The sequence below is a fragment of the Polypterus senegalus genome, chromosome 14, assembly GCF_016835505.1.
Source record: "Polypterus senegalus isolate Bchr_013 chromosome 14, ASM1683550v1, whole genome shotgun sequence".
Classification (NCBI taxonomy): Eukaryota; Metazoa; Chordata; class Cladistia; order Polypteriformes; family Polypteridae; genus Polypterus; species Polypterus senegalus.
Genome location: NC_053167.1, coordinates 145,613,119 through 145,636,769, shown reverse-complemented (window position 1 = coordinate 145,636,769; position 23,651 = coordinate 145,613,119). Strand labels below are relative to the sequence as shown.

The window sequence follows — 23,651 nt, the reverse complement described above, 5'->3', positions numbered from 1 at the left end:
TTTGGCTCATGTTTCAGTTTTATTGTCTGCTTTGCCAGGAGGAAGAAGACCTGCATTCGTCATATGCCGTTGGCCTGAAGACTGAGCGATCCCGTCAGGAGGAGAGCCTGCAGGACAAGGAACACCAACAGGTACGTCGTGTGGCCCTGGTCCGTATGTGCCCTTGGAATTTGGCTAATTCTGCATTTCTGTCTGTCCATCCTGCAGCTCCACAGCAAGGAACCGCCTGCAGCCAAAGAGGACAACGTGAGTCCAAGATACGGACCTGAGCCGGAGACCGCCGAAGGCCCAGAGCCCGATCCCGATCCTGCTGATCCTGCTGCTGCTGCTCCTGCCGTTGAAAACTCCTCCAGTGTGTCTCCATTCACTGCTAGGTGAGCATGAGGGGCATTGCATGCCCTCCACAATGTCTGGGACAAGGACACCGTTACCTCTTTGCTCCACAGTTTCAAATTCCAAATCCGACACATAACAGATTTTCATTTAATGGGGTTTGCCTGCATTGTGGTCACTTCGTGTAAAAATGACAACAGTCGTTCTAAACGAGAGGGGGGCACAGCAGTGGCAGGTCTGTTAAAGCTGCTGTCACATTTAGGACTTTGCAAACCTCAAGCAGTCACTGCATGTGACAGTTTGCAGACATTCTTCTCTGGTGATGCTCTGTCAAGCCCCTAATGTAGCCATCTTCAACTCCTGCATATTTCGGGGGGCTTGTCCCCTTCAGTTTTCTCTTCAGCACATGGAGGGCCTGCTCCATTGGGTGTTAATCGGGTCTGACTGGCTTTGCATTTTGATAAACTGGGTGGTCTCGGCAGTCTGTGTTGTCTTGTTGTGAGTTGAACTCGAGCAGATCAGATGTTTCTACACACCTCACAATTCATTGTGTCCCTGCCATCGACAGTGAAGAGAAGTGTGCCAGGACCCGTGGCAGCAAGACATGCCCAAGCCATAACACCCAGCAGCAAGTTTAACAGATGAGGTGGTCTGCTTCGTCTCCACGCTGTGCTCTTGCCATCACTCTGATCAGGTTCATCTTTGCCTCACCTGTCCTCGAGACCTTTTCCCAGAATTCTTCAGGCTCTTCGAAATCCTTTTTGGCAAGCTGTGATCTGCCCAACCTGTTTTTGTGGTTTGCATTGTGCAGTGTGCCCTCCTCTGTATTTCTGTTCATCAAGTCTGACACACACGCACACACATCTGCCCCCCAAAAACTCTTTTGGTCTGTCGGACGGGCGTTTGGGTCTTTGTCTTTACCATGGCGAGGATTCTTCTGTCATCAGCAGTATACAATACAATACAGTTTATTTTTGTATAGCCCAAAATCACACAGGAAGTGCCGCAATGGGCTTTAACAGGCCCTGCCTTTTGACAGCCCCCCAGCCTTGACTCTCTGAGAAGACAAGGAAAAACTCCCAATAAAAACCTTGTAGGGAAAAATGGAAGAAACCTCGGGAAAGGCAGTTCAAAGAGAGACCCCTTTCCAGGTAGGTTGGGCGTGCAGTAGGTGTCAAAAGTAGGGGGTCAATACAATACAATATACACAACAGAACAATTCCTTAAGACAGCATAATAAAAATTTTAGAATTACGGTTTAACAGTAGATGATATGACATAATTAGGTTTCGATATTTTTAGAGTCCTGGAGACCTCATCCATCTAGCTGCATCTCCATTTGGCCATGCCACGGCTGAAACATTGCTCCGATGAAAGGACCTCTCTTTCCCATGATTCCTGTGATCCTCCATCAGGGATGACTTTACCATAGGCAGGCAAACAACTTGGCAGGTGGGCCGTGGCACCAATGGCCACATTGCAGGTCATCCTTGGCCTGCCAGTCTCTTTGGAACTGCTGAGCTCACCAGTGTGGTGTTTCTTCTTCTTGATATTTCAGACAGCCGAGTTCAGTCACCCCGAGGCTTCACCGATGTCTGATATTTTTATTCTTGTCTTTTAGCCTCATAATGGCTCCTTTGACTTTCATGGCCGCAGCTCATGTTCACATGTTAAAAGATGTTCTCCAGAATCCAGACGCAGAATTGCTTCTGTGACCCCAGTGTTAAAAAAAAATATATATATATATATATAAAAAGGTAGTCTGGCCTTGATGCTGGCAGTCTTGATGATTTTCATCTTATTTCTCACCTGTCTTTTCTGTCAAAAGTTCTTGAGCGTCTTGTAGCCTCCCAGCTCACCGACTACAGTGGCGCCTCGGTGTGCGTCCTTAATCCGCTCCTGATCCTTTGACCAAACAGGACGCATACCAAACAAATTTATCCCACAAGAAATAAAGGGAAAATGATTAATCTGTTGGCATGAAAGAAAATCCTATTGTTATTGGCATATTATACATTGATGGGGTTGTATAAAATAATTGAAACACTGCTTAATACTAAAATACATAAATACAAAAGCAATTGGGTGAAATAAATGACAATGTAACCACACTTTAATTTTTAATAACGTCTTTGTTTTTCACAATCGCAGATACCGTCGTTCTCGGCATACGGTATGCAGCAGCCAAGTCCCAGATACGCATGCCACCTTCATACTTTTTAATTCAATCAATTCAAGCAGCTGTGAACTGCTCTGCTACGGGTAACCAGTGATTTACTTATGGCAGCAGACTCTGGACAGACTTAGACGTCAGTGCGGCATTTGACACTCGGGTCAGAAATGACATTCGACTGTCCAGAATGATGGAGAACATGCCACTGGGTATCTCTGGCACTGCCCTCCACTGGTTCAAGTCCTATCTGACTGATAGGCACGAGTTTGTTAGTCTTGGCAACAGCAGCTCAGCGCCAGTCACTCAAGGAGCTCCTCAGGGCTCTGTCCTCGGCCCTCTTCTCTTCTGTATTTCTATTCTTCCCCTTGGCCATATTATTCGTAGCTATGGACTGGGCTATCATTTTTATGCAGACGACACTCAACTCTACTTCAATGTTAAAAGTGGAACTTCATCAGAGCTTTCTCAGCTCACAACCTCCTCAGTGAAATTAAAACCTGGATGGAGCAGAACTCTTTAAAATTAAACTGCAACAAAACTGAACTCCTGCAAATTGGGACTAAAGCACAACTTAATGAAATGAGCTCCTTCTCAGTCCATCTTGGCGGTGATCTCATCAGACCTGCCTCTACTGCAAAGAACCTCGGTGCCATTTTTGATTTCTCCCTCTCTTATTCCTCCCACATAAATCACATTAAGAGACTTTCTTACTTTCACCTCCGTCACGTATCCCGTGTTCGCTCTTTCCTCTCCTTCTCTAATGCTGAGAAACTTGTCCTGCTTTTATCACATTGATTATTGTAACTCGCTGCTGGCAGGTGGCCCTTCTAATCTTATATCTCAGCTCCAGCTTATTCAAAACTCAGCTGTAAGAGTCCTGACTCAAACCAGCAGCAGTGAGCACATCACACCATCCTGCTCCATCTTCACTGACTCCCTGTGTCTTACAGAATCAAATATAAAATCCTGCTAATAAACTACAAAGCCTTAAACTACCTCAGTGACCTTCTCCATCACCATGTGCCTGTCTGCCCACTAAGGTCCTCTGATTCTGTGCCCCCTACTAATCTACACTCCATGGGTGACAGCAGGGCCTTCAGCTGTATGGCGAGTGCCAGACTCTGGAATGACATCCCAAAATAATCAGGTCAGCTGACTCCATGAATTCTTTTAAAACTCATCTGTTCAGGGAGGCTGTCAGCTCAACTTGACTTTATTACCTTCTGTCAGTTTACCTCCATGTCAAGATGTTCATGTCACCTGTGTGTGTGTGTGTTGGACCATCAATGATGTTGTCTGTTAGACTTTCTCTGAATTTACTGTCTTAATCTTCTTTATTTATTTATATGGTTTAGTACAATGAGTTACCCTGCCGTTCTTCTTAAACTCTGTGAAGTGCCTTGAGAATGGGAAAGGCGCTGTATAAATCAAATGTATTATTAAAGGTTGAAGCAAGCCGCAGCATCTTATGAAGCCATGAAACACACCTGAGGACACCAGTTGTCCCACACATCGGGGTGCTGTGAAATGGCGGACCATGTAAAGTGCCGTCGTTTGTATGTGGTGTGACCACGATGCATTCAAACCCCCTTAAATGAAAGTCTGCTATGTGCACTTTAATCACTTTGGAATTGTGGGATTTGGGGGAATCAAGGAAATAATGTCTGTCCCAGACTTTCTGGCGGGCCCTGTAGGTATTGTGGCTAGTAAAGTGGATGGGTACTGATATGACCGCGCGTGTCGTCTTCAGCCCTACTACTGCTGCACCTCCTGAGCAACCTACAGCAGACTGCGAGACTGGCAGAACCCTTGCCCAGAGTGAGCCTCCCGCCTTCGGCACCCCATTGGACAGGTGAGTTGAGACATCCGCAGGTGACATCTCCGTCTCTGCCACCCCATGGCACTCTAGTCACTCTCCGCTTTGTTCCCACAGCTTTTCAGGAGATCTCGTCGAAAACGCCTCAAGTAGCCAAGGACTGGAGCCACAGCCTCCTCTCGAAGCTGATGACAAAGATCCTGGGGTCAACATCACCGATCGGGTAATTGACAGTTTGATGTCGGCTTATCTTACTGTTTCTACATTCGGCAGAGCATTCAGTGGAAGGGGCTGTGTGAGGGTTAATTGCTGTGCAGCCGGTTGGCCAGGGCACTGCCACACTGCTGTCTGGGTCAGAGGGCTGGTTTCACCTTGTGTCATTGTGACCTTTGATTTGGCCTGATGAGCAGGAGGTATGCAGGTCGCTGTGACCTCATGATTGGTGGCCAGATAAGGGAGCCGAGTGCTCCCTGGCCAGAGGGGCTTTTGTGAAATCGGTGAAGGCTGGTGCTGCAGGCCTGACGTAGAGCTGGCAGTTTACTGTGAAGTCGGATGTTCAGGCCGCTGTATGTAATGTGGTGAGAAGGTCTGCTTCCAAGGTGTTCATTCAGCCTGTGCTCTCTTAGTTGAGGAGTGTTTGCCACCATCAGCCAGCCAGGCAGGTCAGGTGCTTCCTAAATCCGCCTCACCGTTGTCGTCGTCATCTTCTCCTCCCATAGCACTCTTCATGGAGAGCATTCTCAGAGCACTCACAAGGGTCGGTTAGCAGCAGTGAGGTGGACAACTTGGGGACATTTACAGGACACCTAAATATTTCAAAGTTGTTTCTTTCTATACATTGCAATAAACCAACAATTCGGTCAAAATCTTTTTTTTTTTTTTTAATTACACAATTTTATTCGACTCAGGGGTGTGGAAATCAAATTTGTTTCTAACTTAGAAAATCCACTTGTCCGCCAGTTAAATTCATTAGCCTGTAAACAAATAACAAAAGTGAAAAATAGTTTCTTTTTTCTGATCTCTTTTATTGATACCAAAACTGCCTTCCATTTTAAAACTGAAAAAAGTTCTTTCAGGGAGTAGTATTTTGCCACCTTGCTCTAGAACGTTATATAAAAGATTCCCTTATTTTAACTGGCTAATAAACAATGCCTTCATTATAGCTACACTAGTTCTTTTTGCATAGATTACAGTTACAGAACAGAACATGTCCTGATTCATCTTCTCCCCCAAGAACCTTTACCATCTCACACAGCATGGGCTGAATGCGGTTCATTTCTGCTTGAGCTGAACTGCATGGTTTCTGGACTGATGGCCCTGCAGAAGTGGATGCCGATGACTTTTCAGGTTTTTTATGAGTGATGTGCCTGTTGCCAGGTGACCGCCAGAATTCCACAGCTGGTCGTGGGTCAAACTCTTCTAAAGAAGCAGCATTGAACAGCCTGGCATAACACTCAACCTCCGAGCATTCAGCTTTAGAAAACGCTTTTTCAATTGAACCAACTTTTTTCTTACTTTTAGACTCGTGTCTCTATCCGACGTACTAAACCCCCAGTTCCTAGCCTTTGTCTTTCTGCACATAACCAATCACCACACGATAAACGTATTTGTGAAATTAAAACTAGTTATAAGCTTAGACCTCTGAATGGATGGCATAATTAAACATGTATAACGAAATTGTTTTTAAAGTTGTGAAAATTCTGAGGTCTAGGTTTATAACTAGTTTTAATTTCACAAAGACGTTTATCGTGTGGTGATTGTTATATGGAGAAAGACAAAGGCTAGGAAATTGGTGTTTAGTACATACGGTAGACACAGCAAACATGCAATAAAGAAAGCCTGCTGAGAAAAACCTCCATTGAATTCTTCGTTCGTATCTCCGACCTCCAGATCCCAAACCCAACATTTACACGATATTTCAGTTAAACCTGTGCGATACCCATTCAAATACAGTATCCAGTTTTTTGGAGCCTCGTCACACCTGCCATAAACTTCTCTACACTGAACGGAGACCTGAGGACCCCTTAATGCAAGGGGGCAGCACTACAGCCACGCCACCCTTGTCTAATACCTGCTTTAATGCATTTCATCGTGAAAAAGATATCAAGTATTTATCTTAGTATTCTGAATGTTCATTGAGCAGGAATATCATGAAGTCAATGTGCGGCGATTACTGCAAGAGAAGGTCAGTTTAAGAAGCGCGCAGAGATTAACAACTGGGTCGGGGAACACTGAATATAAAGCATTTAATGTGCTACATTAATTTATGACGGGGTTTGAGAAAGTCTAGTAAATGAAACATTCATTTTAAGATGAAATTTAGTTTGCGACATTCAACTGACAAAATAAACTACGAGAATAAAGTCAACATTTCGACTTTAATCTCGACATTTACATTTTTTTGTCTTCACAGTGGCCTTACTACGCTTCTTAGGGTTTTCAAGGCCTGTTCTGCCAGTTTTAATCAAGAAATGATCCATTTCTCATCCGTGATGCTACTTACTTCAAATTCAACAACACGCATATAGCGAGAACAACGTGCTTACCGCAGTGCATTATGGGTCACACAGGTAATTCCTAATGACGTATTCGAAATTCAGCAAGAGGTTACATTTCCAAAGAATATTACCGATGTTGTCGGGGGGAAAAAAAATAATCGCGTCCAAGTGAAGATTTTTATTGATATTTCATAACATTTGGAAACTGTCAGAATGTTTTCTTTATTTTTAAAAAACTGACAGCGCGAAACCAACTTGTTTTATATGAAAAATTCTCTAATCAAAAACGACCTATAGACAGCTCATCAAAATTGATGTCACGCAATAAATTTCTTAACTCCTCAATATATCACAAACTACGCGAAATCGCAAATTTCATAAAGGATCAAATGCCTAACAAGCTTTATGTGACGAAAACAATTGAATTGTAGGTGAAATGACCGCATTTTTATGTAGAAAAAATTAATTTTTAATATATAAAAGTGATCGATTATAATGAAAAATCATCAAATGACATCGTAATGTCGGCATAAGAAAATGACCGCATCTCCAGGCGTGTAAATAGTAGGGTCAAATACTTATGTAAGACCACACGAGTGCTTCCCCTTTGAAAACTCAGCCGTCATTTTGTTAACAATATTGAATACCAATTTGAGACTTGAAGAACATGCCTAAGTAGACTGTTTCCGCACGAAGTACGTACCCAAATGTTTAAAATTTGAAAGTAGTGGTAAAAATGTGCCCTGCACTGCACATTTAGTTCTTTTTTTCCTCCAGAAAAATTGCACTTGTCCGCGAACAAGTGAAACCAGAAAACACGCTTGTCCGACGGTCAATTTACCCGTGTCGGACAAGTCGGCTGTTGGATTTCCGCACCCCTGCAACTTGCCCTCTCTCTTTGTCTGGTTCACATTTTGCAATCATTTTTTGAACCACTTTTACCGAGCCGATTTCCTCCAAACTTTGTGTGCGTGCTGATCTACGGTGACAACGAAATGTTTTATCAGTTTTGACCCGGGATCCAAATTAGAAACAAAATCTGCCCAATTCCTCCTCACCTCCCACTTACCTCTGTTCTGGAAGAAATGTGGATCAGCCTGGGGGTATCGACAGCATTTCTATAATATTTAAAACCATTTTACTGTCTCTCCCTTCCTTTCAAAGAGCACAGTTGGAAAAGGATCAACGTCTCCGAAAAGGAGTGGAAGGCAGCAAGCAATGCACACAATTCACTCCAGCGCCATATGTGCAAAGCATACGATTATTCACCTGCTGTCTCGTTTAACATCGTCTAGAGCAGGCCTGGCGGGCCGCAGTGGCTGCCGGTTTTCATTCCCACCCTAACCCTAATCAGTTTTCACTGCTAATGAACTCCTTTTCCCTTCATTTTTATAGCCGTGTTTTTAGGGATTCAGTCCTCTGAATTGATTTGTTTCTTCATTAAATGGCAGCCAAACAGAAATGAGATGTGAAAGGAGCCAACAGATGACCCGCTAAACTGGCATTTCAAACTCCGACCAATCTCTTAATGAGAAGCCGATTCTTGCTGTTAATTAAACCCGTTCTTTAACTCCAAGGCTTGTTGCTGCCATCATTCTGTTACAGCAGACATTTCCAAAACTGTTGCTTTTTCTGTTTTTTCTAAGAACGCCGTCAAGATGTTTGGGTGACCTAAGAGATCAGCCTTCCCGAGACCTTCACCTTCCTTTATTTTCAGATATTATGTGATGGGCACAGGTGAGCTGGTCATGTGGCGGTTCGGTTTGCGCCTTATTATTGTTTGCCTGGTAGGAAAATAAAGCCAACTGGGAGGCGGAGTCAAGTTAATTAAAATGAAGGCAAAAGAAGTTCATTAGCAACAAAAACTTGTCACTGATGAAGAAGATGGTTAGAATGAAAACCTGCAGGACTGCAGTTCGACACCCGTGGTCTAGAAAGTTCCAGGACAAGATCCAACCTGCGAACGCTGCAGTCGAGCTCCAGCCTCACTGGGCCACATGTTTTGGGCAGTGGGCACCAAATGAACAGCAATCTGGACCCGAATCTTTAATTGCCAATCAGACAGCCTTGGTGTCCCAGTCACCTCTAATCCACTAACAGTTGTGTGCTTAGGGGGCTCACAGAGGGGCTTCAAGTGGAGAAGGACAAACAAACTGGAATGGCCTTTACTTCACTATTGGCACTCGGACTTTTCTCGCTGAACTGGAAGAATCCTAACTCGCCTCTCTAAAGTCCGTGGGTAACTGATGATGTTCTATACGATTTGAAATTGGAAAAAATGAAATTCTCACGTAGAGGGTCTGTGCAGAGCTTTATAAAACTTGGCAGGGTCTCATCAATAACATTTCAGAATAAACATTTAAGTTGAGGAAAAGGATTTTCTCTCCCTTTTTCGGGTCTACTTGTAAAGTTGGCCCAGCTCTCTTCTTCATGGATGTGAACTTAGTTTTGTCAAGTTGGAGTCGCTTGTATGGAATGTTCAATAAAATATTAAACACAACAAAACAAAGTTTTGTTATGTCGGGCGTTACATTTCTTGATATTGTACTTTTTAACGATTACACACGCCGTGTTTTTAGCCAACACACATATGTATTAAAAGGTAGCGGTGCTGGTCAGGTAGTTAGTGTTTTGGACTTTGGATCAAATGCTCAAAGGTTCAAGACCAAGGTAGACAAATGAATTTAAAAAATCCTTTTGACAAATTGATACTGACGTTTTGTCAAATTACTTCAATATAACAATTAAGCAGCTTTGGTCAAGTGGTTAGCGTGTTGGACGTTCATTCAAACGGCCGAAGGATCGAGAACCGTGTTTTTAATTTCACCAGTTGCACATCATTTAAATATCTTCTTCTTCCTAGCGTTTATTCGCACACAATTGCAGGGTCCGTTTGTCTGCAACATCTCCAGGGCGTCCTCCGGGGCAACACCAGCGATTTTCATGTCCTCCTTGATCCGGTCCATCTAACGTTGTTTTGGTCGCCTCGCGGGCGTCTGCCTTGGGGGCATTTCTACAGTATGTTCATTTGGCGAAATACTCTTTCCAGTGAGTTGGTGATATTGGCTCACTGGATGAAGGGTCGGGCTTTTCTAAGAAAGGCTGGAGGTTCGATCCTCCGACAGTACTTGACACGTGTGAGGTTTCGCCGTGGTAGGACTTTCTGAAATGGCAGAGAATGAATGTTACGTTTCACTTTAAGATCGTTGGTTCGATTCCACTCTGTCACTAATGTCATTTCTGTCTAATCAACTTCCCACCAAAGCCAATGTTTTTGTAAAGTGCCAAGGACTCTGTGGCATTGGGGTGACTAAAAACATTTAAAAGAAAAGATTAAGTGACACAATTTCATTTAAAAAATGCACTCAAAAGTAAAAAAAAAAAAAAAATTTTGTTGCTCGTTATGTGGCTAAAAACAAAATCATGGGGTGCCCATAAAAGAATTAATTTAAGTAAAAGTGCATGGATTCCTTAAATGATTTCCAAAAAAAGTAACGGTTAGAATTTCAAAATTCCTCCAATTATAAGCATTACCCTTCCATTATTTCATCAGGTTTTACTTGAGGTGTCATTTTCTTTCCATAGTTAAGCTGGTTAACGAATCTGCCGAATATGGCAGTTGTGTGGCACCAGGAGAGTCGGCGAGCGCTGCTGTTGACCACCAGACTCGTGTTTTTATTTAAATGAGCAGCATTTTGATGGTGTAGGCTGCTGGCCAACTGACAGAGCACTAAACTTGAGAGTCTTCACCCTGAAACCCGTTTACAGTAGAAGCCGGGACATCCCACAGTTTGGGGACCCTGGTGCTAAAGACCTGACCACCGGCGCCTTGGAAGTTTTAGCAGACCACCATCATTCTATTGTCACTTAGGCTCTGGTGGGTACACATTAGTTACACAATGCAAAGCTCAATTCATGCTTCATAGATTTTGGGTGAAGGCCCAGTGGTCCGTGCTGCTCCTGATGTGTCAGTCTCACATTCTCCTAATGTCTGCTCGGGGGTCTGTCTGTCCCTTGGTTCATCTCTTCGATGCGTGTAGAGTTAATTGATGACCCTCATGGACCTGTATGAGTGCATAAGCACGTGGCATTGAAGTTAGAGAATGTAACTGAAACTCCCAGCCTAGTCCTGGTCTTCACCACCACGTTATTCTGCCTTCACTTCTGCTTTTGCAGGACGGATACCCTGGGAACAGGAAGGACATCAGTCCCACCCCACCAGGAGACATTCCTACCTTTGACGAATGGAAAAAGCAGGTCATGGAAGATGAGAAGGAGAAAAGTAAGAAATGTGTATGTGGGTGAGGAGGGCCGTCTTCAAAATGAAATCATTGGGTACTTAGGGTTGCACCTCTCATCTTCTAGGCCAGTCCTTGCACCCCTCTTCTAACGGAGGGACCCACCCTGTCAAGAAGGTCCAGAAAAACTTTAGTAACTATGCCTCTGTGGAGTGTGGAGCCAAAATCTTAGCAGCCAACATAGAGGCCAAGGTAAGGGGCATAACCCTTGTATGCACCCCTGCTTCTTCACCTGGAACGGGGCCCCTCATTGTCCCTCTCTTTGTTCTGCCAGAGCACTTCTGCCATCCTCATGGAAAACATGGACCTGTACATGCTGAACCCCTGCAGCGCTAAGATCTGGTGAGCATCATTAACCCTGTCAAGGCGTTGTGCCACTCATGTGGGTTTCTTTAAGGTGGCATTGAAGGGTTTTGGGAGTGCCCACTCTAACTGTGCTGTCTGCTCTTCCCACAGGTTTGTCATTGAGTTGTGTGAGCCCATTCAGGTGAAGCAACTTGATGTTGCTAACTTTGAGCTTTTCTCTTCCACTCCAAAGGACTTTGTGGTTGCCATCAGTGACAGGTTAGCCTAGTAATGTGTGCCTCCTCGTTGAGTAATTTCTTGCTTTTCTCTGATTGGACGATTAGCATTTGTATGCTTTTTCATATTTCCTATGATGGCCAGTGAGCTCCAGACTAGGTAAACCTGTTTTTCGTCATTTCCAAATAAACGGCAAGGAGAATGTGACAGGTTATCGCCGGCGACTAGAGCTCTCACTCCCATGTTTGCTGCCGCTTATTCTTGGCACAGGTAGTGCTGGCTAGCTGGTGTTTATAGTGGCCGTGTGCCAACATGAAGTGGGATGGTTGACAGCTCGAGTATTAGTTGACTCCTGTTGCTCTCACTCCAGATGATACTGCGTTGTCCATAATGTGGCCTCGTTTGCCAACTAGTAGACCACTGCGTCTTTCTGTTTGCATTGTACGACCTGACCACCTTTCTTCTTTCTCTGTGGGCAGATACCCTACAAGCAAGTGGATTAAACTGGGAACTTTCCATGCCCGTGAGGAGAGGACAGTGCAGAGCTTTCCCCTGGACGAGCAGCTCTATGCCAAATACGTCAAAGTAATGACTGCGCCTTCTGCTCCTCCACCTCCTTTTGTTTGAGTCTGCCCCTCTAACAGTTGCTTGTAGAAGTAGCCCTAGCTTGGCATGGAGCTGCCCTTTACTCACTTTCTCTTGTTTTTTCTCTCCTCTCCTGCCTAACGTCAGATGTTCATCAAGTACATAAAGGTCAGCACTGTCTCGGTCTCTCTCTGTCCCCTCTGTTTCTGTCGTGGGTGTTTGTCTCTTTTGAGTGACTGCCATTGTGACTGGCTGTCTGGCCTGTGGCTCTCCACTTGGCTGCAGCGTTTCTCCTTGTAGGTAATGCTCTTCTCTTCTGCAGGTAGAGCTGGTCTCCCATTTTGGATCTGAGCACTTCTGCCCTCTGAGTCTCATCAGGTGAGTGGGGACTCGTTCATATGTGCTGCCCTTGGGATCCAGTGGGCACAGTATTACTTAGGATATCCTCCATTCTAAAATGCTAAACAGAAGACCTGCAGTGGGATTTCTAAGTCTTTTATGAACTGTGGCGGGGAAGAATGCCCAAGATGGGCACTAGCAGAGGTATTTGCTGTAGTGTCGTGGTAAATTATTCAGATGTAGCTGCCATTGGCCTGTGCTGGTGGCCCAGATGTTTTCTACCGAAATGTCCACACGTGAAAGTGGCTAGATACGCGTGGTTGGAGGTGAAACACAAAAAGGTGTAAGTGGCATTTGTATGTTGACATGTCATCATAAAGATGGGAGCAGAGTAAATGAGCCGTCGTATTGGCAGGGAAATGTAACAAAACCAGCAGCACCACTGGCGGGCGGCTCCTCTTGCCTAGCTTTGAGATTTGAGGTCAAGTGATTACCATTTGTCATCTCTTACCTCCTAATGCTGTGCGATGATGCCCACGTTTTAAAAATACCCCATTTACGGTGAACTGTCGACACTTTTCTACACTTTTGAAGTCCACTCAAGGTCTCCTTACTCTCTGTGGTGACCCTCGGAGTGAATTGTGAATTTCCCCTTGGGATTAATAAGGTTATCTGTCTATCTCACTCACTCACTCACTCACTCACTCACTCACTCACTGTAGGGTGCTGATCAGAAGACTGGGGGCTGACAAACACTCGCTTTTTGTAGGGTGCCTGTGTAAAGATCAAGCGCGTACGCTCAGAACATTATTGTGAGCCAACTCTTATACGACAGCCTGAATTTATAAAACATGAACTTGGAAACTTGGCTTAACGTTACTGCAACTTTCAACCATTCGCAAGTCCCAGACACACTGTTTTGGTGTTGGCATTTTACCAACTGCAGGTGCCAGGTTGATGAAGTGAACTGAGATTTGTTGTTTCATTGAGGATTTCAGCGGCGTGTCGGTCACCATCCCATATTCTGAAATAGCTGACATGTTCTCTCGGTGCAGCTCTCGTCAATGTTGAATGCGTACTCCTAACGTTTCTTGCTTTTAGTGTCGAAGCCCTTTCTGTTTTGTAAATAAAACGGGTTTGCCGTGTGTTGTACGACATAATAGGCAATGGCAGCGCTTGCTGTTTTGGTGAATATCGTCAATGGCAGGTTACGCAAGGAGGGACGTTTCAGGGCTCGTGATGATGATGACTGGCTGTCAGACTAATTTAAACGTCCCTGGCGCTGTCCTCTTGGAGTTGTGCGCTGAATTGGAGGCCTGCATTGCGGAGCCCATCACGCAGAAATCTTGTGATCCCTGTCCCGTTAAGACTTCTGTTAACAATGATGGGATATTTCAGTGTGAAGTTGCAGACTGGTCAGGAATCTCAAAATCACCCTGAGCCACGCCATGCCACGCCATGCCATATGTATTGGATGGTATAATTAAGTTGATACCCTGATACCTCCAGTTTCCTTATAGTCAGGGTGAGCAAGCCAAGACAAAAAGGCGATTGGCTGCCATTGCTGATTTTCTTAATGTAATGTGATGTTGTGCTAAATGCACCATTGCAAAATAAATTGGCGTTTGTAAACAGAAGGCACTTTTATTTGGTGAATGTACAATTAAGATGTGCCTGGCTAATGTTGTGAGGTGGCTGGCCCAGCCCAACCCGCGATTGCTTTATTATATCAAGTAGTAGCCTGGGCAGCAAGGTTAGAGTTTGGCATTTAGGCTGGGGGGGCAGACAAACAAACCATAAATAATAATTACATATTTTAGAGTCTCAAATGTACTTCTACGTATTTACATCACACCCCTGTGTCAAACATGGTACATATTTAATGCTGTAAAATTAGAACATGATGGAAGTCTCCTTTACATTACCGCATTTAAAAATTTGAAATTACATGAAAGTACACAAATAGCATCAGGAAAGTTTTTCAACATATTTTAATTGTGGTAACATAAGCACATTCTTGTTTTAGAAAATGTCGGCATAGCGTAACATTTCAGTGGACCTTTTTAAAATTTGTCTTGTTTTCCGATGGGGATTTGTTTAGACTGCCACAGAGTGGTTTGGACAGGCTGGCATTTGTCACTCGAGATTAGTGCTGCCGATCTGTTTGCTGTCGGAAATGGCTCTCATTGGGGAATACTGAAAATAGATTACGTCAACTTGTACATTTTTTATCAGTCTAAATCTGAAACGATACTCTGATCTGTGATTGAAGTCGTAGAGTGTCCATCGGTCTTGAGGATAGGCAACATGTGCGAGAGAGTGGCTCTGCGTAATATGGATTGCAGTATTTGTTCATCTATCCGTCTTGTAAACCCAACTATCCAAGGCAGGGGGCTACTGAAGTCAACAGGCACATGTTGGAACAGCCCCTGAACACACACACACACATAGGGAGGGTTACCATCACCCAAATCGCCTAACCTCTTTGAACTGTAGGAGGAAACAGGTGTGCGCACCCACACAGACCCACATGCAAACTCTGTGCAGGGCAAGCCCCCTGGACCAACGCTGCCACTACGTCAACATGCGCCTTGGGGATTTTTAACATATTTACATTGACTGTGCTTTTAAAAAGTATTGAGGAAAAAAATACCCTTTATGTGCGATTTATTTTAGGAACATCATGCAGCTGTTGAGGGTGCCAGGCCCCTTGCCCACCTCTCTCTGCTTATGTCGGGAATACCTCAAGGTCACATTCGCTCGCTAAGATTTTGTTTTCTGTGGTTTGCAGTAAAGACGTCCTTCAGGAATATGGCCATATTTACCGTATATGGTGATTGGATCATGAATATTCAAAACGGGCATTTTTGTTTAGTCATACATGGTTACTGGCAAGAATTGTTGGGGACTGGCTAAAAGTGTACACAATATGCGTAGTTTTAGGTTGATCTGAGATTCTTAAAAGGAGCCGACAATGTCCTGCATTACACAGATTGGCTCTCCACTCACATGAGTCTAACATTTCTAAATTCAAAGTCCTTACCGCCTTCCACTCACTTACAAACAAGATGGCGCCCTGCACAGTGTCACCTGGGTTCCTGTGATCTCCTGACAGCCACATTCACAAGTGTCAAATGCCACGGACAGGTACGTCTTTTTGTAGCCATACTGCTCTTGACTCTTCGTCTTCATGTGCACCATTTTTTCAGAAGTAGCTTAGGCGGTGTTGACAGTCGGTGTATAGCAGGAGATTCCACATCAGCTAAGCAATGACAGTCGGCCCACCGTCATGCACTCGTTCAAAGGTACACTTTGCTTTACCGTTTCCACTACATGTGACAATAAATTTGCATCTCAAAGCCTTCTGTTTTTGAAAGTGCACAGGCCATTGCCCACCTCCATGCCAGCATTAACTTGGCGATACAAATCAATTAGGGCAGATGTACTGTTTAACAAGTCGGCGCTTTGAATGAAGTAACTTTAAATCCCTTTTTGTATGTTACCGAATACCACCATTAGTGATGTTCTGGACTGTGGAGTTACGTGGCAATCTCTTCCACACCGGAGATGACTTTGACTTCCAGGCTTGGACAGATGAAACGTAATGCATGCTCTCCAGGGGCCTCATGTACAAACAGTGTGTACGCCATTTCCATGCTCACATCACGGTGTGTAAAAACTAAACTGAGCGTAATCCACACACATTCTTACGGCAACACCCCCCCATTGAGTAGGCCAGATTTCGGCTCGGTTTTGCAAACTAGCGGCACCCAGCCTCAAAGCAGTGCTGCTGTTCCTGTGTGATTTTTATTTTATTTTTTTAGATTCACATTCATACACTGAAATTAACCGCATATCGATTATTAGTGTAAGGCATCTGATTGTAGTCAACCTGTAACAACAAAAAGGACACCGGATTGGGCAAATACCATAGCTGCTTTAGCATTGTTACTCTCACTGCACCACTCGGAGTATTTTATCCCACTGTATCTGAGTGTGGAATTCTAGCTCTACAGCAGCTGATCACAAAGAGAATTACCAGGATACAGCATCAAGCGCACGCTGCCTCAGCCACACACACAGTCTATTTGAACTGCTCTCATACGACAAACACTTCAGAGCCTTTCCTGTCCGGACCCCGCGGCTCACAAACCGTTTCATCCCAAGAACTCTAAATGCACTCAGTCAGTCCATCAAGTGCTCCTTGTAGAACTTACAAGGGGGGACCCAAAAATAACCGGAGATATTTTTAAAAGGTGTTTAATTTTCTGTACAAACTACAATTAGTCTCCTTCAAAGTACTCTCCATTGGCGGAAATGCACTTATCTAACTGTTTGTTCCATTGTTCAAAACATTTTTTAAATTCGTCTGAAGTAATGCCCATGAATGCTCTGGTCGTTTCTTGTTTTACCTCTTCGACGTCCGCAAAATGCCTTCCTTTCAAGTCTTTTTTCATCCGAGGGAACAAAAAGAAATCACACGGAGCTGAATCCGGTGAGAAGGGTGGGTGGTTCAGGGTTGTCATACCGTTTCAATAGCAATAGTTTCTGCAACACTTTTTTCAAGAAAAAAACTAAATTTCACTGCTAGACGGATGGCACTTGGCAGACTGACTTGTGAGGAGTGTAACTAGATCGCCCTAGCGGCCCAACCACGTACTACAAGTACCAACCTAAAAACAACAAAATTCCGGTTATTTTTGGGTCCCCCTCGTATAAGTCCAATCACCTCGCTGGAAACTGGTGATACAGTTATAATATTACACGACCTGAGCCACTTCATGAACACTTTCACGATCTGCACTATATGTACGTGTTTATTGGCCTTCTGCTTTCATATTGTATATTGTTCATTGTTTTTTATCATATTATTAATACTTTTATCATTTTATAGGAAAACAAGTTTATGGAGGATTTTCATATTGAATCTCATTGTACCATACAATAACAAATAAAGGAATTCAGTTCAGTAGAAGAGAGCGCCTCGTATTTACAGAGTCTTAAGTCGATTTAAATTTCCAGGCGTTATCTTCTTGGAGCTCTTGATACCATTTTTAAGATGACAGGCAGTAAAGTATATATATTACATTATACAGATACATCTTTAAGTTCATTTAAACTAGGGGGCTTCGCTCGCCAACCCCTGTGTTTGGTTAATCGGATATACAATTTTAATTTTTTGTTTTCTTTGGAATTGTTTCAATTTCATTATTTGCACTTTTACTTAAATTAAAAACAATATTTTTTGGAGACACATTGTGACAACACAACATATAACTGCCCATCAGTGAATATTGTTTCTGTTTCTCTAATAAATAATCCTAATTTCTAATTCTAATGTTTGTCCCTGTGATTTATTGATTGTCATAGCAACAGCTCTTCTCACGGTAAACTGTAAACCGTTTATTACGGATGGCGTATCACGATCTCCTTTGGTGTGTAATGTTGTTCTCGGGATATATACATTACCTTTCTTTTTGCCTGTTAAAATTGACATCGCTTCTCTGTGATCATCAATATACACCTGACTGAATTGTGTATTCGTTGAAATTCAACTTGTCGTTGCTTTGACTGTTGCGGGACCACAGATTCTCATAGCGTATGGTCCATTATTGTGTAAATCCACGTTTTGTGCATAAGAATGATGCGACTGCGAAAAGACTTTGTTGTCTACCCTTTGCCTTTTATTTCTGACCTCGCTTTGTCCTGCTCCTTTTTCAGTCACACCTGGTCCTGATGATGAATCACCTTTCGTTTTGCGCTATTGCGATCTGTGCTATCTTTTCTTTGATGCTGTAGCGACTGACATAATAAAGTGTCACAAAAGTTTTACTTGAACAATAGCTGACTTTGAAACCCCAAACACAACCTTCTAGTACCCTCGCCCCCCCTTACCACATCAATCAATACCCCGCTGTCAGTCCTCCTGCTGTACTCCGCCTTCCCTCGATCGGACCGAACAGTCACTTAAAACCAAAAAGGCCACAGCCTGGCTGGGACGCTGCAATACTTTTCAATTGTACTGTTTTCATAATCTCTTATCTGCCTTTTTCTCTCCAGCGCCTTTGGGTGTCTGTTCTCTGTATTCTCCTGATTCGCTTTATATGTGTTGAGAGCACAGGATGTGTGTGCACTACGTGCTTTTACACAACTGACTGTTTTTTGATGGATGTGCTCTTCTATGATATCTGCTGTAAGTAGGGTGTGTCTTGCAAGAATCTCATGTTCCACGTCCCCTCGAGACGGCCCTGGGACAGTCTCTTGGCACCAAGTCTCATGTTTACGGTCCCCGCGAGACGCTCCATGGCAAGTCTCTTTTGTCTCGCAGGTCTTTTAAATATCTTTTGAGAACTTCTGAGAAGATCACGTATCATCGCCTTGTTTTTGCTTTCCAGGATTTCTTTTTATAATAGAGAGCTAATGCATACTGTTAATAATTAATTGTCTGGACACAATTGGCACAGTGGTAGCGAGGAGCTGGTGCCCCGTTCACGGATTGTTCCTGCCTCGCGCTGTATGCTTGCTGGGACTGGCGCGACCCTGGATGGTACAATAAAATATGTGCTATGAAGATATTTCAATGTTCCTTAAACGTTTTGAAGAATTGAAGCTTACAGATTCTGGCTTAACGTCTGTTACTGAGCTGATTGTGTGGCGATTTGGTGACTTGTTGAAAGAAAAATAAGGACAGGAATTGGGAGTTAGTACGTTTGAGAGAGACAGCACTGCTGCAGTAAATTATTTTATAGAGTGTCGCACACGGAACAGCTCGTCGCTACCACTGTGGCCCCACATTTCATACATGCTTTAATTGATATATGAATACTGAAGTGATATCAAGTCTACATCTCACTATTTAAATTATTCAGAGAGCTGTAACGGATTCTGTGTCCTGTTGGCATTAAAGGAAAGCCCGTTTAAGAAGCACGTAGTGATTGACACACACAGAGCACATAGAAGAACACACAGAATACTAAGCATTGAATGTGCTACTTTAGTTACGATGGGATTTGAGAAACTGGTGCATTAAACAATTTTAAGATGAACTTTATGATGTTCGACTTTAATGACTAAGTAAACTACGTGATTAAAGTTGACATTTCGAGCTCTTTTTCCCACTGTGTGCCTATTTTTTTTGTCTTTTCTCTGTACCTTAATACTCTTCCATATGACACGACCCGACTTTGATATCTGACCACTTGTGTTTATTTCGGGCACTGTGCGACTTTCTCACCTTGAACTTTCGACTTTCTCCACCCGTCTGTCTCTTTTGATCAACTTCCTTTATTCCACTCCGTTTTTTCACATCTCCACTTGGTATTCACTGAAGTTCTTCTATTTTCCCCGTGCATTTGCCATTGTCTTTTCACAGAACGCTGAACTCAATTGGCTATTTATATTAATTTGCATATTGTGGGAGGAGTCAGGGTGGGGTGGCAGGCGCATGCACGTGCGTTTCTTTTCACGCTGACAGGGATTTGTGGCGGCAACACTTTTAACATCTGGATTGTGTTTCCTCAGTAACTGACTCCATTGTTTTTCCCATCATGCCTGTTAAGCTTACTGGACTATGTAGTGGTGAGTTTAAGAAGGACCGGTCTGAAGTCGGGGGCATTTTGCATGTGTAGGAGTGATTTGCAGTGGTCATGTGACACAGGCTGACGTAATAAGCATGATGGTGGGCGTGTCTGAGATTGTCCGTTGTGTGGCTAAGTGGTAGTGTGCCCACTTGTGTATAGGCAGAGGGCCGGATTCTTTCGAGTTTCCAATAACTGACAGTAGGGTGACATGTGGTGTGGCCGCTGGCATTGGGTGAGTGGTTTAAACACAAGATGAGGATAAGCGAAGGTCTTGTATGTGACGTAATTGGCTTGGAGGCTGCGGCACGGTGGATGAGACAGAGCAGACTCGCCACTTGTAGTGTCGCTAGGCCCTCGCCTTCTTTCTGGTCCGGCTGTAGTAATGGAAGTCGCTCTGTCCCTCCTTGTCCCCCCTAGGGTGTTCGGCACAAGTATGGTAGAAGAATATGAAGAGTCTCAGTACTCGCTGGAGCGTCCGGAATATCTGGATGAGGATTATGGTAGGTTGGCCTCAGGAAGGCACAGGCCCAGCTAATGCACAGCACACGACTTGTTCTCACGCCTGTTCTTTCTTTTTTTGGTAGACTTCCCCCCAGGATATGTGCCCCAAGAAGATAAGGACTCCAAGAATCTCCTGGGCTCTGCCACAAGTAAGTGAGGGGCTGGCTGTGGGCAGAGCTCAGGTACACAGGGCTCTCTTGTAGGCACACACAGATGGCTCTTTGTTGCCATCTCCCTGGAGACCCCGTTTAGCGGGTTGTATGAAGGCTGCCATTCATCTGACTGTGTTGGTCTTGCAGATGCCATCATGAACATGATGAACATAGCAGTAAAAATGCTGGGGGCGAAGTCGGAGCTGGAAGAGGTCAACCAGACAGAAGGTAGCATTTGCTGCATATGGGCTGTTAAGCGCTAAAACACTACCCGTTTCACCTCACTGTATTCCATTTGCTTCGTTTTAGCTAACCTGTCCAGTCGAGTTGCAGAGGTGGTGGTGGAACCAGAGATGACCACACCGCCTGTGTCTCTGTCAACCTTATGGTTAGTGGCGTGTCTGAAGCCATGGCGTTGAGGCTGGCACCACTTGTCCTGCATTTATTTACTCGGCCACTTTTGTCTTTCTCCCGCTAGGCCTGATTTGCCCGAATCCTCTGTGCCGATTATTCCTGAAGAAGTGGTGGTGCCTACCCAGGAGACTCCAGCACCCATTGTTCAGCTGATTGAAGGTGACGACGAGGAGCCCAGTGAGTCCACGGTCACTCTAGTGAATGAAGGAGACGAGGAAGAGGAGATACAAGACTGGCACACTCTGGAGAGCAAAACTTACTGCAGTGGAGCAGCTGCCATCTCTTGTGTGGCTAGTTTTCCCGAGTTTGTGCAGAGCCAATGCTCCATCTCCAGAGCCATCAAGAGCATAGAGCAGCCGCTCCTGAGCAAGATGCCTGTCAGCCTCAGTGTGGCCGAGACTGTGGAGCAGGCCAGCAGCCAGTTCAGCCCAGAGGCCACCAGTGAGTGGAGACCAGCCACGCCGAGCATGGAGCTGCTGCAGCCCCTTGAGTTGGGAAATCCAGAGGTGTCACTTGGGATGGTGGCTTGGCCCCCAGAGCTGGAGCCTAGCCAGTCTCCGTTGCCGCACACCAGCACCATGTCCTCCGTCGCCTCTGCACAGGTGACTCCTTTGGACAAAATTCCTGATTTGTCTGTGGGTGAAGAGCGTGACTTGGGCACAAGTCCTGCCCCACCCACAGTAGAGGACCAGAGTACCGTGGCTGTGAGCAGCCCTGAGGACAGTCCCAAGGAGATCTTAGAAAATCTGCCCAGTGAGGAGGAGAAGCAACCCAGTGCCAGCATCGCTGAGCCTGCTTCTTCTGCAGGACAGGTATCTGAGATGTCTGTGGAAGTCGCGGTGGAGGTAGAGGATGCCGATGACTATATTCTCTCTGGGTCCTCCAGCAATGGCCTGCTGCACAGAACTGCCACCGACTTCTATGCGGAGTTGCAGAACTCCACTGACCCGAGTGGCGCCAATGGGAATCAGATGCACGGCTCCAACCAGAAGGAGTCGGTCTTCATGAGGCTCAACAACCGCATCAAGGCCCTCGAGATGAACATGTCACTGAGCAGCCGCTACCTGGAGGAGCTTAGCCAGAGGTTTGATGGGGGGGAGCTGAAAACGCGTATGGGGGGGTGGTGGCCGAGTCTGCGTGTGTCTGCAAGGCCTCACTTCTGCTTTCGTATCCCAGGTATCGCAAGCAAATGGAGGAAATGCAGAGAGCCTTCAATAAGACCATCATCAAGCTCCAGAACACGTCCATGCTCGCCGAGGAGCAGGTCAGTTGGCGTGCCAGCTTCTGCGGTCTTGATTTATAACGGGCTGGGCCTAACTTGTCCGTCTGTCTGTCTTGTCAGGACCAGCGACAGACTGAATCCATTCAGACACTCCAGAGCCAGCTGCACAACCTGACCAACCTGATGCTCAACTTGTCTGCCACTGTGGCCCAGCTGCAGGGAGAGGTAGGTCCAGCTGTCCGTGATGAGGGTCAGGCTTCATCAATGAAGGTAAACTGAGTCGCTCGCGCTCCCCGGTGCGGTAGTTTGATGCTGGAGGACAGCGGCCACTGGCGACACACATGTTCTGTAGCTCTATAGGGCGCCTTTCTACATGGCACCAAGTTCAGCGCCTGAGGTTAGTGATCGGCCAGCCCTCCATCCTGTTTGTTCACTTCAGGACTTCTCAGATTGCACATTTGGCAGGCATGTACTGTTTTAAACGTCTTTTAAAAGTGCAGTTCAGGGTCATAGGAGTCCTGTGGCCATCCCAGCAGTGTTGAGGTACAAGGCCGAGGCGTCTCTTACACACACACACACACACACACACACACACACACTGACAGGGAGCCATTATGGAATTGCTGAGTGGTTAGCGCTATGACCTCATAGGTCCAGAGTCCTGGTCTCAAATGCTGCTGCACCCAGTTGTGAGGGTGGTGGCTTACCCCTCTGCATGTCAGTGCCGTTAACGGATTTGTGTTTGAGACGCATGTCAAGATGTTTTTGTCCAAAATGACGTTCATTTCGTCCTTTCCCAGAACATGTGGCCTTGTGACGCAGCGCTCGCGGCTTGGCTCTTGCCCATACCGTGTACGCTTTAAATGAGATAAATGTGATTGATGAAGGACCTTTCCTTGAATTGTACAATGCTTGGCACATGCAGAGCTGAAGTGTGTCCAATGTATGGCCGAGTCGCACTCCTTTTCTGAGATGCCGATCCGAAGGTCTTTGTCCCCCCATTTCCTAGAGTCTTCATCAAGGCTAACCAGGAGATGCAGATGTGGAAAGCTGGGTAGGTTTCTTTTAGCAGCACTTTGTGTTAATCTTGAAGGATACACTCGAAGTGGTAAGTACTGTTCATAAGGTGCCAGTGCATCGTCTGTATAAAGATGTTGATCCTTAGTGTTGTCGAGAAGTTAATCTCAAAAGTCCAGCACGTCTGACAAGTTTGAAACG

General features: G+C 45.0%; 1 protein-coding gene across 3 annotated transcripts in view; it reads left to right on the top strand.

Moving 5' to 3' along the window:
* suco (SUN domain containing ossification factor) overlaps positions 1 to 23,651 on the top strand; it is a 41,246-nt gene that overhangs the window by 5,668 nt on the left and 11,927 nt on the right. For 2 of the 3 annotated variants that reach the window (XM_039736001.1, XM_039736000.1), the window contains exons 3-20: positions 39 to 131; positions 208 to 374; positions 4,257 to 4,358; positions 4,440 to 4,545; positions 10,997 to 11,102; positions 11,186 to 11,310; positions 11,393 to 11,460; positions 11,575 to 11,682; positions 12,120 to 12,225; positions 12,373 to 12,393; positions 12,548 to 12,603; positions 20,562 to 20,644; positions 20,729 to 20,794; positions 20,945 to 21,025; positions 21,107 to 21,185; positions 21,276 to 22,295; positions 22,388 to 22,475; positions 22,554 to 22,658. In XM_039736001.1, the coding sequence (XP_039591935.1) occupies positions 39 to 131; positions 208 to 374; positions 4,257 to 4,358; positions 4,440 to 4,545; positions 10,997 to 11,102; positions 11,186 to 11,310; positions 11,393 to 11,460; positions 11,575 to 11,682; positions 12,120 to 12,225; positions 12,373 to 12,393; positions 12,548 to 12,603; positions 20,562 to 20,644; positions 20,729 to 20,794; positions 20,945 to 21,025; positions 21,107 to 21,185; positions 21,276 to 22,295; positions 22,388 to 22,475; positions 22,554 to 22,658 (2,580 nt within the window). The remainder of the gene's footprint in view (positions 1 to 38; positions 132 to 207; positions 375 to 4,256; positions 4,359 to 4,439; positions 4,546 to 10,996; positions 11,103 to 11,185; positions 11,311 to 11,392; positions 11,461 to 11,574; positions 11,683 to 12,119; positions 12,226 to 12,372; positions 12,394 to 12,547; positions 12,604 to 20,561; positions 20,645 to 20,728; positions 20,795 to 20,944; positions 21,026 to 21,106; positions 21,186 to 21,275; positions 22,296 to 22,387; positions 22,476 to 22,553; positions 22,659 to 23,651) is intronic. The other variant, XM_039736002.1, reaches the window with a different exon arrangement.